The 26,575-nt window shown below is 37.8% G+C and overlaps 3 protein-coding genes and 1 pseudogene across 4 annotated transcripts in view; 3 read left to right on the forward strand and 1 right to left on the reverse strand.

Annotated features, from left to right (window-relative positions):
* The window catches only part of LOC106297767, a 42,554-nt pseudogene extending 19,473 nt beyond the window's left edge, over positions 1-23,081 (forward strand).
* Positions 2,445-3,831, forward strand: LOC106300621 (expansin-B5-like). Its single transcript, XM_013736804.1, has 4 exons — positions 2,445-2,631; positions 2,725-2,837; positions 2,932-3,116; positions 3,277-3,831. Exons 1-4 carry the CDS (start codon positions 2,487-2,489, stop codon positions 3,647-3,649), a joined length of 816 nt encoding a protein of 271 aa, XP_013592258.1. The 5' UTR covers positions 2,445-2,486; the 3' UTR covers positions 3,650-3,831.
* On the forward strand, positions 8,326-10,269 carry LOC106300622 (vesicle-associated protein 1-1-like). Its single transcript, XM_013736805.1, has 8 exons — positions 8,326-8,503; positions 8,569-8,639; positions 8,729-8,810; positions 8,906-9,021; positions 9,087-9,245; positions 9,339-9,392; positions 9,742-9,819; positions 9,933-10,269. Exons 1-8 carry the CDS (start codon positions 8,452-8,454, stop codon positions 10,041-10,043), a joined length of 723 nt encoding a protein of 240 aa, XP_013592259.1. The 5' UTR covers positions 8,326-8,451; the 3' UTR covers positions 10,044-10,269.
* A 695-nt stretch (positions 23,082-23,776) lies between the features above and the next one.
* LOC106298529 (40S ribosomal protein S13-2) overlaps positions 23,777-26,575 on the reverse strand; it is a 4,992-nt gene continuing 2,193 nt past the window's right edge. Inside the window, exon 5 of one of the 2 annotated variants that reach the window (XM_013734667.1) lies at positions 23,777-23,988. In XM_013734667.1, the coding sequence (XP_013590121.1) occupies positions 23,955-23,988 (34 nt within the window). In that variant the 3' untranslated portion in view covers positions 23,777-23,954. Of the gene's footprint in view, positions 23,989-24,348; positions 24,368-26,575 lie in introns of those variants that run through there. The other variant, XM_013734668.1, reaches the window with a different exon arrangement.

The raw sequence follows: 26,575 nt of genomic DNA on the forward strand, positions 1-26,575 counted from the left end.
CTTACGTTTTTATTACGACGAATTTATTTAGAGGTTTTTGCGGGTCTTTTACGACGAATCATTTACGAGTTTCTTACGAGGAAGCACAACGACCGCGTTACGTGGAAACCCCACGTGGTCTTTACGACGAAAACTTAATTCTTCTTTACGAGGAAAATATAACCTCGCTAATTAACGAGGAAATGGCGACGAATCTTCTCTTACGACAATCATATAACGACGAAACGCCTTTCATCGCCATTTCCTCGTAAGCCTTCTTTTCCGAGGAAATAACGACGATTTTGGCCGTCGTTAAATTTGTGTTTTCTTGTAGTGATAATTGTAATATCATAATAAATCAGCGTTAAAAAAAGAACGCATTTTCGTCCAAACATTCAAAATATAAACCTAACACACCTTTCCCATGCAACTTACACAAACTTAGGTGTTGTTCGTTTACTCACCCAGGTGATCCATGTGGGTAAAGATACAAATCAATGTTCGTTTTGTACATTATAATGCTACATCGAGATGAATCACCTAGCTGAATTTTTAAAAACTCATCTCAAATTCTTACTCAAATGAGGGCGAGTCTTGATGGTGCATCTGGATGCATATGCATCTAGTTCAGTCCAAAATAATAAATGACAAAAATAACCTTTTAAATCAAAATATTAATTTAAGACCAAAAATTCTATTTTTTTCGAAAAATGCATTGTCTCGCCAGAACCGAAAAATGCATTGTCCTGCCAAAACTGAAAACACATTTTCCGCCAAAACAGCTAAAATGTGTTTTTTTTTTCCCGCGAAAAAAAGTAAAAACACACATTTCCATAAAACGCATTTTCGGCCAAACCAGTAAAACCGTACTTTTCGGCCAAAACGGTAGAAACGCATTTTTCCGTCAAAACTGGAAAATACACTTTCCCGCCAAAACAGGAAAAACGCATTTTCCCGCCAAAACAGGAAAAACGCATTTTTCCGCCAAAATCGTAAAAATGCATTTTCCTTCAAAACCGAAAAAACGCATTTTTCCGCCAAAATAGGAAAAACACATTTTCCCGTCAAAACCAGAAAACGCATTTTCCCTTCAAAAACGCAAAAAAAAACATTTTTCCGCCAAAACGAATTTTCCCGCCAAAACTGGAAAAGTAATTTCCCGCCAAAACCACAAAAATGCATTTTCCCGCCAAAACCGCAAAGATAAATTTTCGCGCCAAAAACACACTTTTTCCGTCAAAACATATTTTTCAGCAAAAACTGCAAAAAATGCAAAATGCACTTTTCCCGTCAAAAACGCAAAATGCACATTTTTCGCCAAACACGAAAAAACCTTTTCCCGTCACACCGGTTTTACACTTCCCTTTGAGAAAGATGACAAATAAAATGGAAAGTTAATGATTTTAAAGTTAAAACAAAATTTAAATCAAATAGAAAAATTAATTATACATAGAAACATAAATGATCAGAAATAAAAATTATTTAGATCAACAATTGTTGTTCATTGGCATTTGTTTTACGTTTTTTCAAGTAACAAAACAAGCAGATGTCCGAAGTTTATTGTATAGAAAGGATTCAATGTTGTCTAAACTAAGAAAAGAAAAAAAGCCGTATACAATCTCAAGAAGCAAAAACAGAAGATATGCTGAATCAGTAGTAGTCTAGTCTCCCTTGGAGACAACTTCTTTGCAGGTAGGTCGTAGTAAAATCGTGTGCGCAAACTGTGATACGTAGCTCCCCTTCACATCACACAGCGGAGGATACGGCTGAAATAAAAACAAGAGAAGAAGATTTTAGCCCAGTATTTTTTTTCTTTTCTCCTAGGGCTCATTTAGACTTACGTGGTGATTAGTGTTTAGAATAGTTACCTGAACAAAGCCCTATACGAAAAAAAAAATTATTTTTATTTAAAATTGATAATAATTTTTAAAATTTTCTAGAAAAAAATTTGTTTGAAATATATATTATATTGAAAGAGAAAACTATTGGTTTATATAAATTTATAAAATAATATATTTTCTTTATTGTAATTTTATTAATTTTTTATTTTTATTTATTTTACATTTGCATTATATATGTAAAAATAGATAGAACAAAAATTCAAAAATTAATTTTTGTAACCTGGGGACCCCATTCAAATGTCTCAAGATCATCTGTCCAAGCCCGGCTCTGTATCCTGGCACACCATAATTTAAATGAATGTAAATCTAACTTTGAAAAGTTAACAAAACCTATTATATGTTTGCCCCGTCGTGTATGTTACTGAAGTTAACCTCCACCAATAAATCAAAATAAACTTTCATTGAACGGTTATGGTTCTGTTATAGGTTTTAGTTTCTAAAATAACAAAAGCTCATCATATGTTGAATAGCCTTTTTTAAGATTTGGTTTTGCTAAAATTTAGGATAACTATAATTGTTGTATTTTTAGTTGAAAATCTAGAAACTATTTAAGTTTGGTTTTTCTCCAACAACAACAAAACAAAACCCTTCATTCTTTCAAGAAACATGGCATTATTTTCAGGCAAATATTTTTGCTTTATCGTTGCTCTCTTTGCAATCTCATTGAAGCCATGTTCTTGCCATAATAATACCCGCTGGAACAGCGCCGGCATCACTTGGTATGGTGACCGAGAAGGTCCTGGCAGCACAGGTAATTAATTAAACCATTAATTGATCCACAAAACCTAAAGTTTGAAAACATTTTCCATATTTAAAACCGGTTCTTACAACATTATATATATAGGAGGGGCTTGTGGATACGGTGATGCAGTGGCAAAACACCCATACCAATGTATGGTTTCAGCCGGAGGACCTTCATTATTCAAAGATGGAACGGGTTGTGGGGCATGTTATAGGGTATTTAATATTTATATATTATAATTTACAATTAATTGAATATCATATTGTAATGTAAGACTATACTAATATCGTATTACATGTGACGTTTTAGCTTGTATGTGACCATCCATTATGCACCAAAAAGCCGATCAAGGTAATGATAGCAGATGAGTGTGCTGGCTGCACGAAGGAGGCGTTCCATTTTGATCTTAGCGGTAAGGCATTTGGTGCACTGGCCAAACGTGGCAAAGGCGATGAATTACGTAACCTTGGGGAACTCAAGGTTAGGTACAAACGGTACGTATTGTTAATGAAGTTTGTAAAAAATCGGGTTAGTTTAATTTAATTAGCTTTTCGAATAGAAAATAGTTCAATTTGGTTTGGTTCAATAACTTTACACAAACCAAATTAAGTTTACTCATGTACATTATGGACGTTGCATGTTTATGTTATGCAGTGCATGTTGCAAACATCCTAAGAGTAAAATAGCTATTCATGTCGACGCCGGAGCAAATCCTTACTACATGTCGTTCGCCGTTAAGTTTGCAAACGGTGATGGAAACTTTGCATGCGTGGAGATTCAACCGGCTGGTGGAAAATACTTGAAAATGGAGGAGATGAGATCCGCCGTTTGGAAACTTAACCCAGGCTGTGCATTGAAAGGTCCGTTCAACGTCCGACTTACCTCCGCCGTAACCAAAAAAGTGATCGTTGCTAAAGATGTTATCCCGGAGAAATGGAGTCCCGGTGCTATTTACAATTCTCTCGTTAACTTCGCCACTCCCAAGAAAAACAGTCACAAGAAACCCATTCAAAAGAAACATAAATGATTGATTTTTCCCCTTCAAACAAATAGTAATGTTTGAAAAAAACATGGGGCCGTTGAATTTGCGGTTGATAGTAAATTATTTTGATAATTGTAACATTGGTTATGTACTTTATATGGGCTAAGAGTTGTAGTCGGATGGCCTACAAAGCCCATGATTTTATAAATATAAACCGGTTTGGTTCATCTTTTAATGTGGAGCAGTCTTTAGACCGGATCGGACCAATTTAGGAGACGCGTTAAGTGGTCTACATGTGAACGGAAGGTGGTGCACATAACACAATTAGCAAAAAACTACCACTACCTTTTCACAAGTTTGGTAAATAAAGATTTCTCAAACTCACTTATAAAGTCTCTTTGTTGTTAACCACCTAACTATACGAAGATTTTTTGAGGTTAAAAGTTAAAACGCGTTATGAACGGAAAATATACAATGTAATCTTTTGTGTATTAGAAAAACATCTAAAATAGCAATGGGTTTGCTCAACTTTTTGGCATCTTGACTTATTCTTCTTCCGAACACAACGGTACCTTCTTCTAACCAAGAAATATCTAAATTAAAAGGAACACGTCGCATGTTGTTCTGGTTTAATCTATCATGATTCTATGCATTTTAGCTTTAAATTCATATGTCATAAACGTATTTTGAATCTGTTGTGAATAACTTCTAAGCTGGTCAAATCACATTGAATTGAGCCTGAATTTTTGGACAACGTTTGGTCCGTCGTTACAACCACAAACCCTTCCCCTAAGACTTTCTAACAACAGCAAATATTAAATTCCGAAATACCCTTAAATGGTTTCACGTAGATTATTTTATATTTAAGCGAAAATTTAAAAACAAGAACCTAAAAATAGGCAAAAGCCAGCTGCGTTGCGTCTGCTATTTCTTGTGAACAGATGATTTTTTAACTATTTTTGTAAATCAGGAAACTTAAGAAAATGTTTGCAGAAACGGGCAAGGCTCGCATGTTACATTGTCCCTTTTTCAACTTCATGCATATGCTTTAATTAGAGCTTTCTCCACTTTCCGTTTTATAGATCAAAATTAAACCAAGTTTTGCTAAACAGTAACAGAGAGATAAATAAACAAATTTAATTTAGTTGTTTTTTATAATCTTCTTGAGCGTGTTGTATACATATATATATATATATATATATATATATATATATATATATATTAAACCTTATTCGTGGGGAGGGAGGAATGCTTGTAGATTCCACTTCTCTTCACCTTTTTTTCTTCTTCTTCTTGCTCTTTCTATTTGTTATTGAAGATGGAGAGCTACTACAAGTGTAGGTTTTGCTTTAAGAGCTTCGTCAATGGAAGAGCTTTAGGTGGTCACATGAGATCCCACATGCCGAGTCTTCATAAATTTAGCATTCAAGACGAGGAAGGGGAAAGGGCGAGTCGACTCAATGATGAGACAGAGTCAGATGTTTCTTCGTCTTCGATGATGGATGATGATGATCCAAAGGTTGCTAATGAAAGCGAGACCGAGTCGTCGAGGAATATTACTAACCCGACACGGAAACGATCCAAGCGAACTCGGAAACTCGAAACGTTCGCGACCAAGAAGAGGAAGACGAGTCAACTCGGTTACAAGACCGAGCCTGAGTGCGAACCTCCTCACAGCTCAGCTTCTGACACAACGACGGAGTGATGGGTGCTCGAACTAGAATTCGTGATAGACAGATGCATCAACAACTAAAAGCGGATTTGGTTGAACATATATGGCGTAAATTTGGAGGAGGTGAAGGCAACAACTGAGCTCGTTTCAAATTATTTTATTTTACTACTCTTTGTTTTTATGTTTAAATTTTAAAATCTATGTTAAAAATGTTATCTTTCAATATATTTTATTTAATAAATCAATTTTATCTTTAAAAAAAATTATAATTTTTTTGTTAAGAACCCTTAGTTAAGAAACTACCATTGGAGGCACAAAATCGAACAGTTTCTTAACTAGAATCCTTAAACCCACTTAAATACATTTAATTAATTAAATAATGATTAAAGAAACCCACTTGAGTTTCATGAATAATCATGCTCTTATGCTGTATTAGTATTTTATAATTTTGGGGAGTTCTTACTAGTACTTTGTTATTGAAAACTACTAATAGTGCCCACTTGAGTACTTGACTTGTCTCATGTTTCTTGTATTAGAGTTGGTCAAGGATCTGTAAAGATAAGAATCATTTTCAAGGTCTAAAGATATTAGTCTTGTAGTAAAGAAGACGTTACTTCGATAAAGCCCTACTTCGAACTTCCAACTTCATATTCAGATTACATTTGTAGTGTACTGTACCTACACTATCACAAATTTTTGCAACGAAAAAAAAACTCGAATCACTCGCCTATACCAGATTTTGAAAACAAAGGTTAGGGTTATCTTTGAAATTTATAAAACTTGAAACAATTATAATTTGGAGGCAAAATTATCTATTTACTTTTTTTTTGATGATTTGGAAACCAGTGAATCCCTACATCAAAATTTAAGAGCAAGACAAATAATTCGTTGTCTTTAGGGTCAATCCTGCAAAGAGTTTTTTTATTTTTTCTTTATTTCACAATTTCTTAGTTGATTCTTACTTAGGTTCAGTTCATTTTATAATTGGTTAGTAAAACTGGTATAAAAGAGTTGGTTGCATAAGTAGATTTGCGTTTGGTCTACCACAAATGTAGAATTATTCTTAGAGTATACTTTATTCTTTACTTATGACTTGAAGCGAAACCCACTAACTTTCACCACCCCCAATAGAATCCGACACATTGTGATTGAGAGTGGATGTGTACCAAGTAATTTCAAGCTTGACTATTCTCTCACACGATGTCTTAGGTCAGACTAGTTACTTGGGATTTGGTGAGATTAGTCTCCTGAAATAATTTCGTCTGATAATGATCATTTTCCAAATTTTGGAGGCATTAAAGTGTTTGGAGTTGGGAAGAAAATTTAGTGTGTGAATTGGAAAAAAAAAAACTGTGGTCAAATAGTAAATGATAATCACTTTTCATTAAATGCATCTTCACTATATAAAATTGTGAACCCATTTGATGCCAGCCGTTGGTTCAAAAAGATCATGATACTTACACTAACCTTCACTAAAATTCGCATATGAAAAGAATAAAGCGAGAGCACACCCAACGGCCAAACCTTCAACCGAAAGTAAACAAAACAAATACGATTAAAAGTTGAGCTAGTTTGGTCTACTCAACTGGTAGCTTACTTCACAAATTTGTCGCTGTTGATTAGACAAGCACTCATGCTTATCGAAGAGTAAACCGGGTTAAGACGACCTGAATACATGATCTTGATTTTAGTTTTACTTTTGTATACTTTTAGATATTTATTGGATCCGAAATTTGTATATTTTCAGACCTTTTTTTTTCTAACATTGAGACGAAAGTTGGATACCAACAGGGAATACAAAGCTAGTTTGTCTAGTTGAGAGTTTAAAAACTGCATACTGTAGGGAATCTCAAATTTAGGTTTAGAGTCTATATAGATTTTAATCTATATGAAGTATAATTTTGATAACATTCGAAGCAAATACAGGAGACAAATCACATTGAGTGTGGTTTAAAACAGTATTGAGTGTGGTTTAAAACAGTGAAGCACGAAGAATAGATGTTTGGTTGGGCGTGATTAAAATTGACTCTCTCACTCGATGCACCTGCTTGAGCTTCAATTTTTCTTCATTTAATTTTCTTCTGTAGGTAATGTTTTCGAGTGCTCCTTTCTGTGATTTCCTAACTTCAGTTTGTTTTATCTAGAGAATAATGACTTGTACTTAACACAAACACCCTTATCTATCAACTAGGTACGTATGAACTTATGATATACTGCATAACTTAGAAAAAGTTTTAATATGACTGTACGCCATCATATTTGGAATACTGAAGTGATAGTAGTGTGGGACTGTGGGGTAATTCACTTTGACCAAGTTTATATACTTCGTGGTCGTGGGCATGTCTTTTGGTGGGATCTTGGGGATGCGAATCCATGGGAATTGCTTTGTTTACATCTAAAACAACAAGTCATGAACTAGTACGTGGTGGAGATGATTAGTAAGTGTTGTACCTTTATATTTTTTGCTGTAGAATTTAATCCGTAGATTTATTTGCTTTACCTTTCTTTGATGTAGATTTCTAAAGCACTAATTTTTTGCTCTGGAAATAAAATTCTCTACACCTATATTTTGATTTTGCAAACATTTTTTTGCTGTGAGTTTTTTAAGGAAAGCAAAACTCGATTGGTTGACATATATAGCTGTAGACTAAATTTTGGCTGTCCATATATCTACCGTCCCAACCAATCATCCCCTATCCCCTATGTTGCTTCCAAGTAAAGATAGATATCCGTTTAGCTTTGAAGTCATGTAAGAAATAAGGATCTTTTAACTCTTCATTGCATAGCTTTTTACTGCTGTTGATAGTAACAAAACCATATTCTTTATATTCATACCACACATTCCTCTCTGCATCAGTTAGGTACAGGTTAAAAAATAAATGCATATGTTATAAAATGGGTTGGGTCATATTGTACATTCTCATAATGCTTCTCCCCTTTAATTAGGTCAGCTATTTAACGCGTTTGCGATGAGATAACGTTTGCGTTTCAGATTAAATGAATATTGTAACGAAAAGACGATAATACCCTCGACACGGAACAGGACAAATAGCGATGTCACACTCTCTCTCGATCTCGGTTATCGATCGACGACTGAACCGGAGACGTCGTCACGGGACGAATTTAATCGCCGGTAAACTCAAAATCGAATTGGATCTCCGGCGATCTGATCGCAATGAGTAACAGCGAGCTTCTCAACGTGGAGCCTCTCGATCTTCAATTCCCTTGTAAGCCTTATTTGCATCGATTCAAGCTTCCCAGATCTGATCGTCTTCTTTGAATTTGATTGTAGTTGAATTGAGGAAGCAGATCTCATGCTCTCTTTACTTGACGAACAAGACGGACAATCATGTAGCATTCAAGGTGATGATGAATCTCTTTACGACTTTAAAAAAAAAAAAATCTATTGCGTTTGTTTCTTAGGCTTCACGTTTTGTGTGTGTGTGTTTTAGGTTAAGACAACGAATCCTAAAAAGTATTGCGTAAGGCCTAACACTGGAGTTGTTCTTCCGAGGTCCACTTGTGAAGTTCTTGGTCCGTTCTCTGATTCTCTCTCTATGCATTGAGTCCTTCCTTATGTGTTGTTAACTTTCAATTGCCAAAGGAAAGCTCCTTCCTTGTTTGTGTAGTGACCATGCAAGCTCAAAAGGAAGCTCCTTCGGATATGCAATGCAAGGACAAGTTTCTACTTCAAGGTGTGATTGCTAGCCCTGGTGTCACGGCCAAGGAAGTCACTCCTGAGATGGTACTGATTCACTCACATTCTTGGTTTGTTTTTTATTTCGGCTTCTTAAAGCAGTTTTGTTGCAGTTTAGCAAAGAGGCTGGGCATTTAGTTGAGGAGACTAAGCTGAGGGTTACGTATGTTGCTCCACCACAACCACCATCACCGGTTCATGAAGGTTCAGAAGAGGGTTCTTCTCCACGGGCTTCTGTTTCTGACAACGGAGGACAAGCTTCTGAGTTTTCTGTAAGTATATATAGCAGCCTCTGGTAAGATTATTATGTCATTTCCCCTTTTACTTGTTGTACACTCTCTCATCTCAATGTGTTTTAATTTTAGTCTCAGAGATTTATAGCAGCGGACAAGGTTGAACCTCAAGATAACACATCTGAGGTACTTTCACTATTCTTCAACCCTCAAAACTATCCGTTGCTTCCTGGTTTTCTTCATTTTCTTGTGTGCAAATGTTAGTGTCCTTTGCTTTTACTCTGTTAAAAAAAACGTTGCCACTAGTTACAAATTGGGAGCTCCTTTAATTGGAAAGGTGGCTTTAACAGCTGATTTATTAGGTCTGGACTGGAATTACTTAAAAGGTTCACTACACTTTTATAAGCCGCCCATTACTTATTTATCAATTTCTGGATGCTTTTTTGCATATTTTTAATCTAAACAAAGTCCACTAGCAAATCAAGTGATTCTACAATATATATCTATTAAGAGCTTGAGTTTTGTGTGATTTCAGGCAAGGTCTCTCATCACAAAGCTAACCGAGGAAAAACAGTCTGCCATTCAACTAAACAACAAACTTCAAAGAGAACTGGTTAAGAACTTTCACTTGAGTCACCTTTATATATACATATAATTCAGAATCCATCCATCCTCCATGCTAGAACGATAAGTTTGTTTGCTGACAAATATTTGGTTGATTTGCAGGACCAGTTGAGACGTGACAGTAAGAGAGGCCAAAGTGCTATGCCTTTGATGTACGTTCTTCTGGTCGGACTAATCGGTCTAATTTTGGGATACATTGTGAAGAGCACATAACCACCACCCCCCACCTGAGTTCTTCGCGCCACACACCCTCAGGGGAAAGAAGAACGAAAGGAAACAGACGTTTTCTTCTCTCTTTGTATTTGACAGTTTCACCTGAAAGGTGTCTCTAGATGATTTGTAGTGAAAATGTTAATAACTCATTTTGCTTTGTTTTTATTTAAAAAACTTATGATACCAATAACTTGGTCCACTAAATCTGGATTTTATTTATTTATTTTGTATCCATTGCAACAATGTTTTTTTTTTGGTCAAAAATTCAAACAACTTTGTAAACTAATTATCAAGCCATCTCTAAACAATTGCTACGCATTTACTGGATGGCATGAAGTGCTCCTCCTACTGCTGAATCTAAACCAAAGCCAAGTACGGATAGGATTTTACTTGTTTACGCATTTCTCAAGAACATGAAGAATCACTTTGTGTTAATAGATTCAGGTTGGGGTGTTTAGGAACTGTTTTGGCAAGCAATGATTTTTTAGCTACTTTCTCACGAGTAACATCAAGCAAGGTTGAGTTTTCTAAGCAATTGGCAGCTGTAGCGAGATCGATGAGCATGGAATGATGGATTTTCCAGAATGCTTTGTCCCACATATTGAGTTTCTCAGAGGAGAAGAGTGAACAGTTATTGCACTAATCGATCATTTTCCCAAGGATGTTGCTTGTAATATTCACTAATGGCACTTCTATACAAGGGAAATCGACGAAATCATCAAGAATAAGTGATATAAATTTTGATATATATATCGATTTATGTTAAATTCAGAAATAGTAAGTTTGAAAGATTATATTATATTACTTGGATATAATATAAATTTATTCTGGAATTTTAACAAATATTAATTTTATGTCATCAAAAAATATTAATTATTAGATATAGTTTAGTTGTGTACACAATTAATCAACAATATTTGATTAATTTCAAGACATTCTAGAATATAAGAGATCTCATAAACATTCTCAAGAAATTTGTATGGTGATTTACTTTTCTATTAAATATAATATATTACGTAATAAAGTGAAGGCTCTAATCAAAATATATCTTTAATCTAGAAATTTTAGGATATAGATAATTTTGTTTGTCTTATAGCTTCATATTCATATTCTGCTAAATATGAAATCATGGAAACTGCGATCAAATATAATATTATTTTATTATAACAAACTATAAATTAGCTAATGAAAATAAACTAATACATATAAAACATTACGCCACATATTCTATAAAAACTATTTTAAAGAGTGCTTCAAACATAATATTTAATATGACATAATACATTTAAAAAAATAAATTATTAGAATTATGTTCCAATCTTACATCTACTTGTTTGATTATTTATATATATACCAAGGATACATTACATGTTATAATTATAATATATGAAATTAACCTAAAGGCACATATACAAATTGAACTTGGTTCATTGGTATTATTTGTTTGACAATTATGAAGATTTAAAAGTTTTGATTAATACGGTAACGTCCAATTCATTATGTATATATATTTTTATTTGAGAAAGACTTAAGCACAATAATTAAATTACAAACACTCTTCTGAGAGAGTTGAAAGATCAGAACCATCCTCTTCTATAAGGGTTTGATTTGGAAGTAAAAGCTATTTACAACATTGTCTCATTATCTCAAAATAAAGACATTCTTGTTTTATTTTTTGTTACTTGTAATTGGGGTAAACATAGGTTTTGGGTTTGGAAGAGATGAAAAGTAGAAGACAATGTAAACCACCTCTCAATGATAATTCCCGTTTTGTTGTTAAATGCTTAAACTTTACAGCTATTCCTTACAGACACAAACATTGGTTAGTACTAGTGACTGTATGTGGACAAGAATGAATGATTGTATCTGGTTCTTCCTAAGGTATATCATCATCATCATCACCTACGTTTGGGTCCCACATTTGTCAAAGGAATGGTGAAGGATCTACCTTTAGACATATCATAATATCCATATCCTAGTAAGTAGTAACAAGAGAAGAAAGCTGCGTTTTTGTCTATTCGTCAATCTGTCATCATGACAGACAACACAAGTAGCACACTACTTCCCAATATCCCCACAGTATATATTATGCTACAAGAATAAGCAGAACATATTAACTTTTCTCCACCATGGCAACTAGTACCAAGATGGTTGTGTTCAGAAAAAGGTGGCTTGCGTAGTTAGTTTTTTCTGACTTGACTACTATATGAGCCAGCCTTTGTTGTTAAATGGGTCCACCGCATGCTACATAACAAGCCATTAAAGCACAACCATACTAAATTGAGGAATGTTATGAATGAACATTAGCCAAACTAAATGATGGCAAGAACAAAGAGTTTTCATTAAATTAAAAATCGCATTGTAAGTTGTAACACATCAAAAACTAGAGAAATGAGATACAAAGTCCATTTCAGTGATCACAAGACATAGTCGCTCATGAAGGACTTTGACCTACTCTATGCTTTTCCTTAAGCCACAAGAAGTCGCTCATGAAGGACTTTGACCTACTCTATGCTTTTCCTTAAGCCACAAGAAGTCGCTCATGAAGGACTTTGACCTACTCTATGCTTTTCCTTAAGCCACAAGAAGTCGCTCATGAAGGACTTTGACCTACTCTATGCTTTTCCTTAAGCCACAAGAGTGCTTGCGGTGGTGGACTCACTGCAAAAACAACAAGAAAATGAGAATCAAAATCCTAAGTAATTGATAATCACTGAAATGTTGAAGAAAACTCTTTCAATAATAAAGTACTTACTACTTCCGGACTGGAGGGAGCTTCTTGGTTTTCTTGTAGTAACGAGCAAGACGGTGGATTCTGCTCTCTACAAGAATCAACCTGAACTTGGAGTCCTTGTCTTTCCTGTTCCTCTCAAGGTGCTTGCGGATAGCAACTGCTTTCTTGATCAGGTGATACAAATCCTTTGGGATCTCAGGAGCAAGACCTTCAAGAAAATTAAGAGACAAACTCTAAGTTACCTTGAATGTTACGTTATTCAAATAACAGACTCTGGAGAGATAGAAAAGTACCATGAGCTTTCAAGATTCTCAAAATTTCTTTTTTTTGTTGATTACTTAAAAGGTTCATTACACTTTAATAAGCCAGCCCATTACTTATTTATCAGTTTCTGGATGCTTTTTTGCATATTTTTAATCTAAACAAAGTCCACTAGCTCGTGTGTGGCACCTGTTACCTAGCAAGTCAAGTGATTCTACAATATACATATCTATTAAGAGCTTGAGTTTTGTGTGATTTCAGGCAAGAGCTCTCATCACAAAGCTAACCGAGGAAAAACAGACTGCCATTCAACTAAACAACAAACTTCAAAGAGAACTGGTTCAGAACTTTCACTTGAGTCACTTTTGTTTTCTATATCTCAGAACGATAAGGTGACTACTTTGATTATTAGCAATCACGGCAAGCATTTTCAGTGTTTTTTCATGGTCTTGCGAAGAAGAAGGGGCCTGCTGGTTTTGAGTTTTTTTTTTTTTTTTTCTTTAACTTTCTCCGTAATTTGACATTCAAGAAAGGCATGAGTTACTTGGGATTTAGGATGAAAGTGGTTGATTTATTTAACCTTAGCATAAACTAAAAGAAAGTCTTAAAATTTACAGGCTTTGTTTTAGATGTTGAGTTTGTTTTCTGACAAAGATTTGGTTGATCTGCAGGACCAGTTGAGACGTGACAGTAAGAGAGGCCAAAGTGGTATGCCTTTGATGTACGTTCTTCTGGTCGGACTAATCGGTCTAATTCTGGGATACATTTTGAAGAGCACATAACCACGTGAGTTCTTCGTGCCACACAGGAAAGAAGAACAAAGGAAACAGACTATTTCTTTTATCTTTGTATTTGACAATTTCACCTGAAAGGTGTCTCTAGATGATTGATTTGTAGTGAAAAATGTCAATAACTCATTTTGCTTTGTTTTTATTTAAACTTTTTATTTTACTTTTGGTACCAATAACATGGTCCGCTAAATCTGGATTTTATTTATTTATTTTTTATCTATTGCTACAGATTGCTAGCATTTACTGGATTGCATGGAGTGCTTCTCCTACTGCTGAATCTAAACCAAAGCCAAGTATAGATAGGATTTTACTTGTTCACGCATTTCTTCCTGCAGGAAGTTCACTTTGTGTTAGCAAGAACAATTGTAGTGGCAATAGGTGGACTTTCAACAGCAGAGAAGTTCTTCTCAAGTTTGCTCTGCAGCTCATTTTCAGAGCTCCCACGTCATTTTTCGACTCAACTCCAACAGGAAGAATCATGAACAGAGTGAGTGACGAGAACCATGCGAACAAAGCATAATGGTTTCTTTCTTGATCAAAGACTCAAGTACCTTTGTTTTATTACATGTTCAATAATAGGCATCCACAGATCAAAGTGTTCTGGATTTTGGAAATGACAATAAAACTAGGTTGGTGTGCTTTCTCCATTATTCAGGTTGTTGGAACTATCTTCGTCATGTCTCAAGTTGCTTGGCAAATCTGTGTCATCGTCATTCCAGTAGCAGTAGCCTGCGTGTTTTACAAGGTAAGACAAAGTCTGATTCCTTGTCAAGGCTATAGATAATCTTGCCAAGTTTATTTGCTCGTTTTTATTCAGAGATGCTACACACCAACAGAAAACTGTCACGCATGTCAAGCGTATAAAGAGCTCCAATCCTTCACCACTTTGCTGAATCTCTTGCTGGTGCAACAACAATACGTGCATTTGATCAGAGAGATCACTTTATTAGCTCAAACCTTAGTCTGATTGATAACCATCCAAGGCCATGGTTCCATGTTGCATCAGCAATGGAACGGCTTTCCTTCAGATTGAGTTTGCTTTCTCATTTTGTATTTGCTTTTTCATTGGTGTTACTTGTGACACTCCCTGAAGGTGTCATAAACCCAAGTAAGTCAGCAAATACATTGTCTAATGGGATTAGAGTAAAAAGTTAGTTTATACATCGGTATTACACTTCCCTTTGAGACAGATGACAAATAAAATGGAAAATTAATAATTTTAAAGTTAAAAAAAAAAAAAATCTTATTAAAAAAACAAATTTAAATCAGTAGAAATTATAACAGTTAATTTACATAACAACATAAATGATCCAAAATAAAAATAATTTAGATCAAGATTAACGTTTATTTAATTTCTATCTCGTACTATCACCTCAAATTTCATATAATAAAACACACAACAAACTATGATTTTAACATTTCAAATTTATTTGAACTTTCTTATAAAAATTTCTATACTGACTAATAATAAATTATAATTATAAATAAATTCGAATAAAATACTCTAATTAAAATTGTTGAGAAAAAACACGGGCTACGACAAATCCCTATTTATATAATATATAGATGACAAAACTCATCCATGCGCGCGGATCAAATATCAGTGAGGCGTAAATTTGGATTGCTTTGTGAATATTTTACTGTTTGGTAGGATTTTTTATTGAGTGTATATATATCAGCAAATTGTAATAGACAATATCAATTATTTTTAATTTTTAATTTAGAATATAAATTCTTACATCAAAACTAAGATTTTTTTTTTAAAGGTTAAAAGATGAGACTGTTTTCCAAATTTAAAAAGGTAGGTAGAGCGTTTTTAAAATCTCCTTATTTAAGATATTTTTAAAAATTATGTAAATCCATTATATATATTTAAATATATTAATTCTAAAAATATTAAACAATTTAAACCAAATCAGAATTTTGAATAAAAAATAGGAAATATAGTAATATTAAAAGGATTCCAAGTAGGAAAAGGAGAAAGGATTTCTTTACATAAAGAAAGCTTGTGTTGGTGTTGATGATAAGAAATCAAGAGAGCGTAAGAGGATGTCCAAGGAGGCACCGTCATGGTCGTTTTCGTCACTGCCAGACGATATCATCTTAAACGTCTTAGCACGTGTTCCGAGACGGTATCAGCCAATCCTCTCTTGCGTGTCGAAGAAGTTACGATCTCTAGTACGTTCCTCTGAGCTTCAGATAACGCGATCTCTCCGGGGAAAAGAGGATCGCTTCTACGTCGGCTTTAGAGAAGCGTATTCTTCTTACGAAACCTGGGATTCGTATCATTGGTTCACTTTCACTGAGAGTCATCACCGTTTGGCCTCGATCCCGTTCGCTTCTTCTCCCAATTGGTTATGGATCTCCCAACAAGACGAACTCATACAGTGTCCATGGAGCTTCACTTGGTGAGAAGGAGGTTGAGGCTACCAGAAACAACCTTGGATGGCTGATAGACTTTAGATATTGTAAAACTAAAGACTATAAACTTCTCTTTCGATTATCAATGCAAAGAGTTACAGCTTTGTAATACGATACTGGTTCACTCTCATAGCGAGTTCACCATTCTCGTCAGTCTCATAGCGACTGTTAGCTCAAGACTCATATCGTCTGTGAGTTTACAACATACAAAGCATAAGACTCCAAAACGCATATACAATAGCTATTTATATCATCTCTATCTGTAACTGCAAAAACTCTCTCTGAAATAGAAGTTTCACCACTTCCTTGTTATTCACTTCACTTCATAACTCCTCAACTCTCTTCTTCACTTGACTCCAACGGTTCTTTACCTCCTTTCTTACGAATGTAAACCTTCCTGAACCTATCAATACTTCCCCCAACGAAATCCAGCTTGCCCTCAAGCTGATAAGATGGAAAACAAGCGTGAAATTCCTGATACAACATCTAAGAATTCTCCAATGAAGATCTGTTCTTCCACTTCACCAAGAGTTCCAAATCTCCCTTCGAATTATAGCACTTGTCCAACACATCCTCTGCCTCCTCCACAGCATCTTTAACAGTAAGGCACCCAGGTGGGAGTTCCTCACACTGAATATGTTGTCTCACCGCTAGCTTCAATTGAGAAACATGAAAGACCGCATGAATCCAAGCCTCTGGAGGAAGCTGAAGCTTGTAGGCAACCCTTCCCACCCGTTCAATGATCTTATAAGGACCATAAAACTTAGCAGCCAGCTTTTGACTGAAACGTCTAGCAGCCGTCTTCTGTCTGTAAGGCTGCAACTTCAGATAGACCATGTCTTCGATAACAAAATCCACCTCGCGACTAGATTTATCAGCCTGAGTTTTCATAATGTCTTGAGCCCTCAACAGATTCTCTTTCAAGGCTTCCAACGCATCATCCCTCTCCCTCAAAGCTCTTTCCAACTCAAAATTCGTCGTAGATCCTGGTTCAAACCGTAACAAAGATGGGGGATCTCTGCCAAATAGGACTTTGAATGGAGTTGTTTAAGAGATTTGTGATATGTCAGTGTTATACCATAACTAAGCCCACGCCAAGTAAGTATGCCACGAGCGAGGGTGAGACGAAGAGAAACAGCGTAGATATGTTTCTAAACAACGATTTAAAACTTCAGATTGACCGCCGTTTGAGGACGAAAAGCGGTGCTATACTTCAATGTAGTTCCTGACAAGCAAAATAGCTCAGTCCAGAAGGAACTCAAGAAGATTATGTCGCTGTCAGATACAATACTCTTCGGAAAACCATGTAGTTTGACCACCTCATTCACAAACTTCTTAGCGACATCCAAAGCAGTAAACGGGTGTTTGAAACTGAGAAAGTGAGCAAATTTACTCAAGCTATCTATCACCACCAATATCACGTTGAAGCCATTCGAAGTCGGTAAGCCCTCAATAAAGTCCATGTTGATATCTTCCCATACGCTCTCCGGGATTGGCAACGGTTGTAGCAGACCTGCTGGAGACAAGGTTGAGTGTTTGTATGTCTACCATACTGCACAAGAAGCCACATATTGTTGAATCTGCTTATACATTCCCTTCCAAAAAAATGAACATTGAACTCTCTTCGTTGTTTTCAGAACTCCCGAATGACCTCCCATCTTACTGTCATGAGCTTCTTGTAGGATCAAAGGTAGAAAACGCGAAGATTTTGGAACCACCAGACTTTTCTGGGACCATAACTTCCCGTCAATCACTTGATACTTCTTAGAACTCAACTCTCCCGCTTGCAACTGCACAATAATGTTTTGGATACATGTATCTTCCTTAATCTCGTGAAATAGATCTTCCATTGTAAAGTTGTAGGTACTGTCAAAGCCAAACAGAGAGATGATATTGACATTGATTGAGATAATCCATCAGCAGCTTTATTCTCAGGACCTGGCTTGTAAAAGATGTCAAAGTCGAAGCCAAGTATCTTAGTCAACCACTTCTGAACCACTTCTGGTACTCCAAATTTACTTCATTCTGCTCCAATAAGAACTTTAAACTTCGTTGATCCGTATGGACATGAAATTTGCGACCCAGTAGATAATGCTTCCATTTTCTAATGGCCATGACGATAGCCATTAATTCTCGTTCATACGCCGGCTATATTTGTTCCCTTGGTGTTAACGCATGGCTAAAAAACGCGATAGGTCTTTTGTTCTGCATCAACACTGCGCCCAAGCCAAACCCAGATGCATAAAATTCCATGACAAACACCTGATCAAAGTCCGGTAGAGCTAGAACCGGTGCCTGAACCATTGCAGATTTCAACTGATCAAACGCCTGTTGTGTCTCCTGAGACCATTCAAACTGATCTTTCTTCAGTAACCACGTGAGCGGTCGAGCTATACTGCCATAAGCCTTGACGAAACGTCTGTAATAACCCGTTAGATCCAAGAACCCCCGTAGTTATTTGACTGTCTTTGGAGTTGGCCATGCAGTCATTGCCTCTGTTTTCATGGAATCTGTAGCTACTCCTTCTCAAGAAATGATGTGTCCTAAGTACTCCACAGATTTCACTCCAAAGGTACATTTCTTCATATTGGCATACAGCTTTTGTTCGCGTAACACTTGCAATACCAACCTCAAGTGTTCCTCGTGCTCTTCTTTGTTCGCACTGTATATCAAGATATCATCGAAAAATACCAGTACGAACCGGGAAAGGAATGGTTTGAAAACCTGATTCATCAATGCCTAGAACGTAGCTGGCGCGTTAGTCAAGCCAAAAGGCATGACTAGAAACTTATAGTGACCTTCTACTGTTCTGAAAGTTGTCTTCGGAATGTCTGCCTTGACCATTCTAATCTGGTGATAACCAGAACGTAGATCCTACTTTGTGAACACTGAAGCACCATGAAGTTCGTCTAAGAGCTGATCGATAACAGGAATAGGGTATTTATCCAACACTGTAGCTCTGTTTAATGCTCGATAATCGACACAGAAACACAGTGACCCGTCCTTCTTCTTCACCAGTAATACTGGACTCGAGAAAGGGCTGGTACTAGGTTGTATGATTCCTGTGGAGAGCATTTCAGTCACCATCTGTTCCATCGCTACCTTGCTTGCGTGAGGATATTGAAATGGGCGAACAGATACTGCAGAAACTCCTTGCTTTAATGTGATTGTGTGTTCTTTTCCTCGAAATGGAGGTAGAGTAGTAGGAACATCAAACACATCTGAATATTCTTGGAGTAGCAGTGGGAATTTTGGTGATGATTCTGGTTTCGAAGATATAGCACTAGATGTAGCAAGAAGCGCTACCCATCCTGTCTTACTACATGTAGAGACTGGCAACAACGACTTGAATGAGAACTTGGTGCAGTGCAGGTCTTTCTCACCCCGCAAAGTCACCTTATTCCCATTGTAGACAAACGAAAGGACCTGCTCCCTCCAGTCCACTTCGAAAATGCCTAACATTTCAAGCCATTGAATGCCGAGTATCACATCCACGTTTCCAAGTTCTAAAGAGATGAAGTCACTTGTGAAGTTGGTCTTGTTTATTTGAAAAGCGACTGCTTGGCAAATTCCCAAAGCGTTAACAGTCATACCATTTTCCAACAACACGTCCAAGCTACTGTCAGCATAAACTTTCAGCCGTAGCTTGTCCACAACTTCAGGAGAAATGAAGTTGTGAGATGCTCCGCTATCGAGCATGACTATCACCTCCTTGTCTTGTATATATCCCCTCATCTTAGTTGTCTTTGGGGAGTTAATGCCCAGGTAAGAGTTGAGTGATAATGTACGGAGTACTTGTTGTTGTTGATCGACAAATAACTCCTCCTCTCTCTTTGAATCAACAACCTCAATTTCCAAACCGTTGATCACCGTGAGGACTCTTAGCTGTCTATTGGGGCAGACTTCTTTATGGGCTGGAGACCATGGCGCCTTACAACGGAAACAAATCTTGTCTTTACGCATGCAGTCAAGTTCCACGTCAGAGTATTGTAGTCTTGAACGTACTGAATTCTTCTGTGGATTAGCATTTTCTTTGTTTGCCGTTGAATCCAACTTAAGAGTATCACCGCTCTGTTTTGCTGGAAAGTTCGAAGAACGAGCTGTAGAAGAATGTCTTGAGAAACTTCGATGAGACTCACTCCCCTGAGCTGAACCAATCACTTTACAAAACGTTGTACTCTGCATCTTCAACACCGCAAGTTTGTGAACAGTTAAACTCACTGGCTCCTTCATCTGAATAACTTCTTTCATTTCAGACTTCAAACCATTGAAGAACACCTTGATTAAGTTCTTCTCGTCAATTCCCGTTACTTGATTTCTCAAAGCTTCAAACTCGTTAACATAATCTTCAACTTCTCTCTCCTGTTTCAAACAAAACAATCTTGCTGCAGGATCGTTGTCAATTGGACCCCCAAATCTGTCTAGCATCCTCTGAGTAAACTGCACCCAGTTGACAAAAGGATCACAGATAATCTCCCCATTGAACCACTGCAACACCGGACCTTCCAGGCTCAAGGAAACCAGATGTAGTTTCTCGTCTTCATTGTAGTTACCAAACCTGAAAAATCTTTCCACACGAGAAATCCAATCGAATGGCAATGGACCAGAGAACACAGGCATTTCTATTTTTCGCAGCATCTTATCACGATTCGCAAGAGTACCATGGAATCCCTGATAACCTAACTGTGTTGGAGGTAGTTCCGGTTCAGAGATAGTTATCGGTACCTGAGGGATCTGAGTTTCCGATGCTGACGCAATTTCTTTCCCAGGACATTGTAGAAACACAGCCGATTCTTCAAATCGAGTCAAGAGATCCGTGATAACCGTCATCGTCCTCTCAAGAGCTTTGAATCTCGCCGTAGTCTCAACGCCAATAGCTTCGATCTTCTTCTCCATCGAATCGACCTTCGTCGACATCGATTCCACTCGTTCCTTAGTTTATCTATCGTTTCGAGCTAGCGTATCGTAGTTGAGCTTCGTCAAATCCATCTCATCTTGAATTCGTTGAAGATCCATTGATTTCAGTGGATCTGCGGTCGTCGTCTTCTCCCGATCACCTCCGCTTCGTGTTTCCACCATCGTTCTTCCGTCGCGATGCTTCCGATCAGTTTCACCGCACCAGTGATAGACTTTCGATATTGTAAAACTAAAGACTATGAACTCTCACGCGACCAGTGATAGACTTTAGATATTGTAAAACTAAATACTATGAACTTCTCCTTCGACTATCAATGTAAAGAGTTACAGCTTTGTAGTACGATACTGGTTCACTCTCATAGCGAGTTCACCATTCTCGTCAGTCTCATACCGACTGTTAGCTCAAGACTCATATCGTCTGTGAGTTTACAACATACAAAGCATAAGACTCCAAAACGCATATACAATAGCTATTTATATCATCTCCATCTGTAACTGCAAAGACTCTCTTTGAAATAGAAGTTTCACCACTTCCTTGTTATTCACTTCACTTCATAACTCCTACTCTCTTCTTCACTTGACTCCAACGGTTCTTTACCTCATTTCTTACGAATGTAAACCTTCCTGAACCTATCAATGGCCTTATGAGCCATTCCAGGTACCTGATGAAGTTAAAAGGTAAATTAAACCTAAACCAAAGGTCATGTGTTTACTTTTGCGCTTTGGAGTTTGCTTTGACGTCTGCTTTGCACTTTTTTAGCCACTGGAGCCGTCAAACACCTGAAGGCAGTGCTCTTGAGTCTAACTGGAATGCAACGTTTGCAGCATATCAAAAGAAGTATCCAGAGGAAGCTGCAGAGTTGAAACCTATCATCACTGGTGAATTACCTGCTGGCTGGGAGAAGGCACTACCAGTAAATGGAGAGCTCTCTTTTGTAAATCAATTGTTATATTCTAGATATAGACACACACACCAGAGTCTCCAGGAGATGCCACCAGAAACCTGTCACAGCAATGTCTTAACGCCCTTGCTAAAGTTGTTCCCGGCTTCATTGGTGGAAGTGCTGATCTCGCATCTTCCAACATGACGTTGCTGAAAGCGTTTGGCGACTTCCAAAAAGCCACCCCTGAAGAGAGAAACCTTAGGTTTGGTGTTAGGGAACACGGAATGGGAGCTATCTGCAACGGCATTGCTCTTCACAACCCCGGTCTTATACCTTACTGTGCAACTTCTTTGTCCTCACTGACTACATGAGAATTGCAATGAGAATCTCATCTCTGTCTAAAGCTGGAGTTATCTACGTTATGACACATGACTCAATTGGTCTTGGAGAAGATGGACCAACAACCCATCAGCCCATTGAGCACATCGCCAGTTTCCGTGCAATGCCAAACACTCTTATGTTCCGTCCTACTGATGGAAACGAAACAGCCGGTGCATACAAGATCTCTGTCACCAAGCGGAAGACACCATCTATCCTAGCTCTATATAGGCAAAACCTTCCTCAGCTTCCAGGTACATCCATCGAAGGAGTTGAAAAGGGTGGAAACACAATCTCTGACAACTCATCAGGAAACAACCCTGATGTGATCTTGATTGGAACTGGCTCCGAGCTGGAGATTGCTGCACAGGCTGCGGAGGTGATTATGAAAGAAGGCAAAACCGTGAGAGTTGTTTCTTTTGTCTGTTGGGAGCTGTTTGAGGAGAGTGTTTTGCCGTCTGGTGTATCTGCTAGAGTTAGTATTGAAGCAGCTTCTACTTTTGGATGGGGAAAGATTTATGGTGGCAGAGGAAAGTCTATTGGTATTAATTCGTTTGGGGCTAGTGCGCCAGCGCCTTTGCTCTCCAAGGAGTTTGGCATCACCGTGGAAGCTGTTGTTGACTTAAAGATCAGAACTATCCTCTCTATATAAAGGTTTGATTTGGAAGTAAAGCTCGCTCGTAACAACATTGTCTCTCAAAAATAAAGACAATTCTTTTTCTTATTTTTCGTTACTTGTAATTCGGGTAAACATAGGTTTTGGGTTTGTAAAAGTAGAAGACAATGTAAACCACCTCTCAATGATAATTCTTGTTTTGTTGTTAAATTCTTTAACTGTTTAGCTATTCCTTTTTGGGTAACAGACATAAATGACCTAGCTAGACAGACACAAACATTGGCCTGTGGACAAAAATGATAAGTATGTCATGATCATCATTCATCTACGTATGGGTCCCATGGCTGTCAAAAGTAGATATTGGAAGGAACGGTGAAGTTTCCACCTTGAGACATACAAATATCCATATCCTAAACCTAACTAACTAACACGAGAACAAAGCAACGTTCGTCGCTTTGTCAACTTGTCGTCATGACAGACACAACACAAGTAGGAGAGACACTACTTCAGGATATCCCCAGAGATTATTATGCTACAAGAATAAGCAAAGCATATTCGCATTCCATTATCTGTGCACTGAATTTCAACTGCAGAGCTCAGTTTGCTTAACTAATAATACCAGAATACGGTAGCTTGTATAGTTTCTGAGTTGACTACTATTTGAGCCTAACATGGGTCCACCGCATGCTACATAACGAAGCAGCTAAAGCCCGATTTTTACTAAGATGACGAACCTTAAATGTAATGACTATTATTAGCCAAACTAAAAGAACAAGAGTTTTTTCATTAAATTCAAAATCGCATCAAAAAACTAGAAAAATGAGATACAAAGTCCATTGTCATATAAGAGCTGAAATGCTGCAAACGAAATGGCCGCTCCTGCAGGACTTTGACTTATTCTATGCTTCCTTAAGCCACTAGAGTACTTGCGGTGGTAGACTCGCTGCAAAAACAACAAGAAATGGAACAAAAATTAAAAATAGGATGACTCTGTGACACCCCGATTTACATAATAAAATGTTACGATAAATAAATAGCTCTGATACCAAAATGTGACACCCGTCACTTTCGAAATATAATAAATAGATAAAAGCGGAAATAAAATAATAATACAACTCAAATAATAATAATAATTTCCACCGTAATATAAAAGTCAATACGATACCAAAAGGCCTAAAAGCCCAACATCGATAACATCCGAAAGTCTGAAATAGGAATAACATAAACGATAACAGTCCAAAGGCCTAAAGGCCCGATAAAGATAAAAGCGATAGAAGCCCAATAGCACCGGTCCGATAATCACTCTTGCTTGTCGGTCTCACCTGAAATGGGGAAAGAAGGAGGGGTGAGCAACAGGGGAGTTGCCCAGCGAGGTATGGGATGCTAAACCGCAAACCACAGACTGAGTTCATAGCACTACTAAAATGTAGGCCTAGCTCTAGCATGAAACAAACACGGTGCCTATTACACCACACATAACAATCAATATTCGGCTAGAGGACTAGCCGTTACAACTCATGCGCTTATAGTACATAGCTACTCTCTGCACCACGCATCTCCTCATAAAGATATATACATATACTCGAAGCGTCGCTAGTACAGTCTGTCTCTGTACCCCCGTCCATCGTAGCGTCGAATGCAAATGTCTCTGCACCACGCCCCAAACAGTAGCGTCGAAGCTCAAACGTCTCTGAACTCACGCCCATACCACACCGTAGCGTCGAACCTCAGACATCTCTGAACTCACGCCCTCATCACATAATCCCTACTCATAACTATGTATATACATATATATAGCACTTCTTAGCATCAATCATTTCACACAATCGTTGAATCCTCTATTATCCTAATTCCAGTTAACAATCAATATCAATAATGAACAAGCAATACTCTCAAATAGACTCGATTCACAAAGACGGATCATGTTTCGAAACTAAACTTTTCATAATGGTAGTACTAAACTAGCTCGGGATTTAAAGGAATAGCCCACAACTTAGCAACAAGAAGAAGTGGTATCTAAGAACTTCAGATGCTCAAATAAACTCCAAATCTGAAATCAAGGCGAAAAATCGAGTGAAAATGCCTTTCGAACGGTTTAAAACGAGACTGGTCAAGGATTGCGGAAAAGTCAACCCGCTAGTCAAAGTCAACCCGGTCAAACGTTGGCCAGAAATCGATTTGACTAAACCGACCGGTTTACCCTAACCGAAATCAATTTAAACCGGTCAAACCAGTCAATCCACCGGTTTACCGAGTCAACCGAGTTGACTCGCTGAGTTGACTCGGCCGAGTTGACCGAGTCACCGGTGTCGGTCACCGGCGGTGACGGTGGAGCTTACCGGCGGCGAAGGCGGATATTCCGGCGGTGGCGCGTGTACCTCACGCGCGCAGAGGCGAAACTTCCGGAGGCGCGTGCGGCTTCGTCCGGACTCCGATTGTTCTTCTTCTTTTTCTTCTTCTTCTTCTTCTTCTTCTTCTTCTTCTTCTTCTTCTTCTTCTTCTTCTTCTTCTTCTTCTTCTTCTCTCTTTCTCTCTCTCTCTTTCTCTCTCTCTCTTTCTTAATTTTTATAGAAGATGGAGATGGTGGGAAAGAAGATGGAGATGGTGGAAAAGAAGGTGAAAATGGTGGGGTTGGGGAAAAAAAAGTGGAGATGATGGGATTGGGTCATTACAATTCTCCCCCACTTATAAGGAATTCGTCCCCAAATTCATGTCATAAGCTGACGAAACTGATACACACCTGAGCAATCCGTTCAATTGTGACATCATCATCCATATGTCGAACATATGGCCGAAATCCTGTTGGCTAGAGAGCGGATGACGATGAGTAACTCATAGTCAATAAAAATACAATTGGATTAGAAAGGAGTGATACCGAACGGAAAGGAGCCGGGACGGAACCCGCTCAGAATTGTAATGACCCAATCCCACCATCTCCACTTTTTTTTCCCCAACCCCACCATTTTCACCTTCTTTTCCACCATCTCCACCTTCTTTCCCACCATCTTCTATAAAAATTAAGAAAGAGAGAGAGAGAAAGTGAGAGAGAAGGGAGAAAGCTCACCTGAGCTCGTCACCGGAACCACCACACGCCAGGACGTCGTCAAGCTCGTCACCACCATCATCCGCAACCAAAGGTAATCGGAAACCGCCATGTTTTTGAGTTAAGTTTCGGCCGTTTCAGTAAATCAACAATAACTTTCTAACCGTGATGAATCTCGTGAATCCAAGAGTATCATCGTGTTCCTCTCGTCGAGACGAATCCGTAGCCACCAAAAACGCCTCAATCAGAGTCCGGACGAAGCCGCACGCACCTCCAGAAGTTTCGCCTCTTCGCGCGTGAGGTACACGCGCCACCGCCGGAATATCCGCCTTCGCCGCCGGTAAGCTCCACTGTCACCGCCGGTGACCGACACCGGTGACTCGTCGGTGACTCGGTCAACTCGACCGAGTCAACTCAGCGAGTCAACTCGGTTGACTCGGTAAACCGGTGGATGATTTGATTTGACCGGTTTAAATTGATTTCGGTT

This window comes from Brassica oleracea, chromosome C6, assembly GCF_000695525.1.
Source record: "Brassica oleracea var. oleracea cultivar TO1000 chromosome C6, BOL, whole genome shotgun sequence".
Taxonomy (NCBI): Eukaryota; Viridiplantae; Streptophyta; class Magnoliopsida; order Brassicales; family Brassicaceae; genus Brassica; species Brassica oleracea.